At 33.9% G+C, this 6326-nt stretch overlaps 1 protein-coding gene across 2 annotated transcripts in view; it reads left to right on the top strand.

Moving 5' to 3' along the window:
• Window positions 1-5511, top strand: part of LOC106764580 — a 44639-nt gene extending 39128 nt beyond the window's left edge. Inside the window, exons 20-23 of one of the 2 annotated variants that reach the window (XM_014648846.2) lie at window positions 739-986; window positions 1122-1313; window positions 4150-4422; window positions 5032-5511. In XM_014648846.2, the coding sequence (XP_014504332.1) occupies window positions 739-986; window positions 1122-1313; window positions 4150-4422; window positions 5032-5178 (860 nt within the window). In that variant the 3' untranslated portion in view covers window positions 5179-5511. Of the gene's footprint in view, window positions 1-738; window positions 987-1121; window positions 1314-4149; window positions 4423-5031 lie in introns of those variants that run through there. The other variant, XR_002668270.1, reaches the window with a different exon arrangement.
• Window positions 5512-6326: the final 815 nt, after the last annotated feature.

Genomic DNA, 6326 nt, shown 5'->3' on the forward strand with positions numbered 1-6326 from the left:
AAATCTCATCTTATAAACCGGTTTTGTGGATTTAGTTTAGGTTTAAAAAAAAGATAATTTCTTTCTTATTCGATTTCATTACATACGTCTGATATTGAAATGCTAGCAATAAAATCAAGATACAAACAAAATTAAAAATAGTAGGAATCTCTTATAAAGAGACTTCCAACACACCTCTTCATGCCGAGTTATATACATCTCAAGCATAGAACTAAACTAATGGGTGATCCGATAGCGGGTGGAATGATCAACAACAACAAATATTACTAGGACAGATTCTAATCTGACTCTGGTACCATGCTAAGAAGTGGACTTTAAGTCTAACTCAAAGTCTAACTCAACCGGCTTGTAAGGTGAGGTTTGCATCCGTTTATATACTATAAGTTGGTCTTATTTCTAGTCGATGTGATACTTCCAACAGAATCAAATCTAAAACTACCTAAAATATCAATCAGCACAAAAATCATTATTGCACAACAATCAAATGTGCTAATCATATGTATTGTTGAGTCAGCTGAACCATGACAAGGGCTAAATAATTTACAAATGGCATTTTACACTTAACCATCTCACATATTTCATAATTTGTATCAGGAGATACCTCTATGTTAATTTGATTCCTTGATCTTCTACTTTTGCTTATGCTATTAATAATTTAGTTTTGTTCATTATGTTATATTATTCACAATGGCTGATAAGTACACGTATTGATACCTTTCTTTCCTTCAAAAACAACAGTGACGGCTAACAAGTCAACTCAGGTTGAAAAGCAGATGGAGCAAGTGCAGATTAAACCAAATGTAGAAACCTGTCTCAATGATTTGAAGCTTGTTCTTGGACCAGAGTTGAAGATAGTTTATCCTTTGATTCTTAATTTCAGTGTAAGTGGAGAGCTTGAGTTAAATGGTCGGGCCCATCCCAAATGGATAAAACCTAGAGGCATACTAACATTTGAGAATGGTGAAGTCGATCTAGTTGCAACACAGGTATATGTATCATTTTCTTTTTGCAACTCGTGCAAATTGTGAACTTTGGTGTGGTTTCTTTGAGGCTAGTTTTCTTTTGGTTTGTCTTCGGGATTTATTAACACATTCTTCACGTTCATACCTTTTGAAATGCAGGTGAGACTAAATCGAGAGCACTTAAACATTGCAAAATTTGAGCCTGAGTATGGACTAGATCCAATGCTTGATTTAGCTTTGGTGGGATCTGAGTGGCAATTCAGAATTCAAGGTAGAGCTAGCAATTGGCAGGACAAACTTGTGGTGACCTCAACTCGTTCTATGGAACAGGATGCACTCTCACCCACTGAGGTAAACATGCTGTTCTAAATAGCAAACTAGTAGGGTAAAAATATCCCCAATATCTCCATTGTGGTTAGGAGAAAATATCTTTAGATCTTCCAATTCATTCAACATTCTTTTATTTCCTTATTTTAAAGAGATTGATTATGACAGATTGATGTGATGAGAATGTAATTGGTTGTGATTTTTCTCTATAAAATAATTATTTGTTTCCTTGTATAGTTAAAGTTGGTATCAAAGCCTTCAATCTTTTGAAGGCACGCTATTTGCCATCACTGTTGTCACTGTTTGCCATCACTTTAGGTAATAGATGTGCCAGAAAGGTGCAGCCCTCATTGGCAATCACAATGCCAACAGTTGTGTTATCACACTAAGTCCCACACCACCAATAGTGTTGGTGTGTGCAGCCCATGTGCCTTGCTTTGATGAAGCCCACTTGCTGCCCCCACAACAAATAGGGTTGTTCAGACGCTTGAGCCCATTTCAAGGCGTAGTAGCATTTCATTTGACTTCAATTTGAGTATATTTTAGTTTTTTGGTTCTTTTGGAAAACAAATTCTCTTCTACGTCTTTGGTTTGTATCTTCTATTTATATTCATCAAGAGTTGATACAATAGGGAGATAGAAGATCAAGCAATTGTCCTGACTTGCTAGGTACAAAACCAGGTACAAGAAGTGGAGATAACCTAACACACTACTCCTTACTTTAGTCCTACTAACTATACTAACATAAGTAGACTTAATAATTATTCCAGCACTCCCCCTCAAGGTGTATACAAATTGTATGTGTCAGCTTGGAACAAATAAACTCAATCTGAGATCTCTTTAAAGACTTGATCAACACATTTGTGAGTTGGTCATTTGATCCAACAAACTCAGTACACATTTCTTGTGTCAACAACTTTTCACAAACAAAATTATAATCAATTTCTAAATGTTTTGTTTTCTTGTGAAACACATGATTTGATGCAATGTAGAGAGTAACTTGATTATAGCAATACTTCTTCATAGTTTGGATGTCATAGAAGTTAAGTTCTTGAATGAACCGCTCACCCACATAAGTTCATACATTAGTGATGCCATTGCCCTATAGTTAGCTTCAGCTGTCGATTGGGCCACTACATTTTGTTTCTTACTTTTCCATGAAATAATATTTCCTCTAAGGAAAACACAATATCTAGTAGTAAACTATCTGTCAATAGGCAAACCTGCCCAATTTGCTTCATAGTACATAGAGACCTTAATGCTTCCTCAATCTTCAAATAACAACCCTTGTCCGAGAGCCTTTTTGAGGTACCTTAGAATGCGAATGATAGCATTCCAATGGCCAACACATGGAGCCTGCATAAACTGACTAATCATCCCGACTGCAAAAGATAGACCAGGCCTTGTAATAGTGAGATAAATAATTTTTCCAACCTACCTCCTATATCTCTCTGGATCATAGAATAAATCACCTTCTGTCGTTACTAGACTCAGCCACTAGAATAGGAAGAAACTTTTGTATGACTTGAACATCGTGAGCAGATGGAGAGAAGTAAGGAGTCTTTTCAAAGAATATAATATTGGTAAATGTATAGTACTTGGTTTCAACACCAGTACCCTTTTTGAAGTCATGAATAACCTAAGAAGAGTGATTTGATATCACGAGCAAAAAGCTTGTCTAACCCTAGAGACACATCATGAACAGAGCATACATAACCAAAAACTCGATGAGAAATGTGAGAGAGGATCATTTGGAAACAGAATGGCATGAGGAACCTTATGATTGAGAGAGGATGACATCCTGTTAACAAGAAAATATGCAATTAAGATGGCATCCCCTTGTGATGGATAGGAATATGGGCACCAAGCGAAAGTGTATGTGCAGTTTGAGCCAAGTGTCTATTTTTTCTTTCTGCTATACCATTTTTGTTGTGATGTATGAGGACAAGTGGACCGATGTAATATACCATGTAACTCAAAACTATAGAAAAAGTGGATGAGAAATACTCTTTGCCATTGTCACTTCTTAAAATTTTGATTACTTGACCAATTTGATTTTTGATTTCATTCAAAAAAAGATGTGAAGATGGATAACAATTCATAACAATGTTTTATAAGATAAACCCAATTACATCTCGAATATTCATCAATGATCGTAACAAAATTCCTAAAATCAAAATGAGACACGACTAGGTTTCTAGATATCAGAATGAATAATAGAAAAACTATAATTAATAGAGAAACAAAATTGAGAACCACAAATGAAATGAAAACATGAGGGACCTACCCCTCAAATGGTTTTATTCACCTATGAAGTTTGTCAGACTCCTTTCTCCCACACTATCGAATCCTTACTCTTTCTGTTCTAAGTGAATCCTTGATCATCAGTTCTGAAATAAAAATGTGGTTTCTTTTTATTATTGTTATTATTATTTGACTTTCCAAATTCACATTTCTTTAACATAAATATTAGTAAATCAAATATAAGAAAACAATTTAATTCATCTCAGCAATTACTAACAGAATGGAATGATGTAATGTGTCGGTCATTTTCATGATATAGGAACTAACTTTTGGATATTCAATCTATTTCACATCTGATCATGTAAGAGAAATACATAATTTGAAATCTTAAAAGTTCATATCCTTACTTGTATTATGTTAGTATTAGATCAGGTCCTTAAGCTGATTTATGTCTCATAATCTCCGGTTGGAAGAGAACACTTGGAGCCTAGGATTGTTATGTGGATTGTAAGAGATTTGTCAGTGTTAATGTGAATTGTTTCATCTGTGAAAATCAGCATCTTTATGATTTGATTTTCAGGAAGACTGGTTCTATTAATTGTTTTTAACTATACAGGCTGCCAGAAAGTTTGAGAGTCAGTTGGCTGAATCCATTTTGGAAGGCAATGGTCAGCTTGCTTTTGAAAAGCTTGCAACAGCAACTCTGGAAAAATTAATGCCACGAATAGAAGGGAAGGGCGAGTTTGGCCAGGCTAGGTGGAGGCTAGTCTATGCACCTCAGATACCCAGTTTAGTTTCTGTTGATCCTACAGCAGATCCTCTCAAGTCACTTGCCAGTAATATATCGTTTGGTACAGAAGTTGAAGTTCAGCTTGGTAAACGTCTTCAGGTAATCATAAGAAAACAAGTTAATTCTCAAATCCTTGCTTCCCATCACCATTTTTACAGTTAATTATAATTTAGTTCTTGTGTAAATCAATTAAAAATCTGTATCAAATATCAATAGAGGGGGAAAATTAGCTTTGACATTCTTTAATATATATATATATATATATATATATATATATATATATATATATATAGCAATAGATTATACCTTTAAATGGGTTTCAGATGGCAACTCTTTTCTAACCGTGATGACTAAATATAAGTACAAAACAACAAATGTCATTTTATGAATAACAAGTGCTCAGTTACTCGTTAATCACTCTGAACATTGTTAATGCTAAGTGGTTTCTGCACTTGTTCACTTTATTGTTTGTAAACTAAATACCTTTTTGTAAAATTTATTTTTACAATCTAAATATAATACTTCGATTAAGGAGATGTTTGATTTCCATTAAGTAGACAGTCTAAAGTAGAAGCATATCATTCAAATTAGGGAGATGTATTTGTTAGTTTCTACATCATATAGAAGCATCTATTATTTGTTTTATAGTGAAATCTTAAATACTTTAATTTTCACTGAGAACCTGTCCTGCTATCATTTTTCTTTCAGGCCACCATTGTTAGGCAAATGAAGGAGTCTGAGATGGCAATGCAATGGACACTGAGCTATCTTCTTACAAGTCGTTTGCGAGTGCTCCTCCAATCTGCTCCATCTAAACGCCTTCTCTTTGAATACTCTGCTACATCCCAAGATTGAGCTGCATCCAATTAATATTTGCAACTACATCCCTCACACCAACCCAACCACAGGACTGCATCACTGTTAATAGTAGAAAAGAGGAAATGTGTTCTGAAACTCTTATTAAAAAAAGCAGCTTAAACACACTTCAAATTTTTTCCCTTGCATATTATGTGAGGGAAGGGGGTCTTTGGGATGCTTTTTGAATGTGAAAAAAGTAGTATAGATGCATATTTTTTGCTCAAATTGAGCCTGTTTATATGTAGATGATTAATTCATGAATATTTCAGCCAGTAGTTTTGTACATAAATTCAACTTCAATGAAAGTATTATAGCATTATTGTTTGACAAGTGAAGCTAAGAAGCATGCTTTTGCTTTACTTAATTGTCCAATTTATTATCTCGATTGCATTAGCTGGTAGATTTGATAATTTCACAATGAGTTGTTTGAGAGTGTGTAAGCAGTGTCAATCTATGCTAGTATTAGCGCTGTTAGTTTCAATGGTAGGCACTGGTAAAAAACTGTTACTATTGGAGAGTAATGTTAAAAGATTCGGTACTACTATTTGGATACTTAAACAAATTTTTAAACACACTTTACACCTACTATTTACCTCTTAACTCTCTTTCTTTACATATACAAAAATTAACTTTTCTAATGACCAAAACATTCTTAAAAGTGAGTTATTAACTAGTGCAAGTGGTGTAAAAAACATTTTCCTTAAAGATTTTATGAAACTATCCCTAAATATCAGTGTTGGGACATAAGGCTTTCAAGATGAACAAATGAAGAGATTATATCTAAAATTTTATATGTTACTTTCGTTATAACATCTTATATGGAAAGTTAGTGCGTCAGAAATAGCTTTGCAATATGTCGTTTTGTACCGGGGTGGGAAAATAGAATTAAGTTTATGGAAGTGAGTGAAGAAAAGTAGAATTGAAAGAAAAAAAAATTGGGAAATTGGTAACATAGAAATAGGGATGACAAAAAGAGTCGGGATGACATCTTCAACCTGACAGCTCGACACAACTTGTCTCGTTAATCTGAAGTGTTAATCCGACAATTTGACATCATTAATAAAATTAAATATAAACAATTTATCCTCACTTAGCTTAATTCAGCGATAGGAATATTATATTCAAGTGATAAATTATATTATATA

Source organism: Vigna radiata, chromosome 6, assembly GCF_000741045.1.
Source record: "Vigna radiata var. radiata cultivar VC1973A chromosome 6, Vradiata_ver6, whole genome shotgun sequence".
In the NCBI taxonomy this organism is placed as follows: Eukaryota; Viridiplantae; Streptophyta; class Magnoliopsida; order Fabales; family Fabaceae; genus Vigna; species Vigna radiata.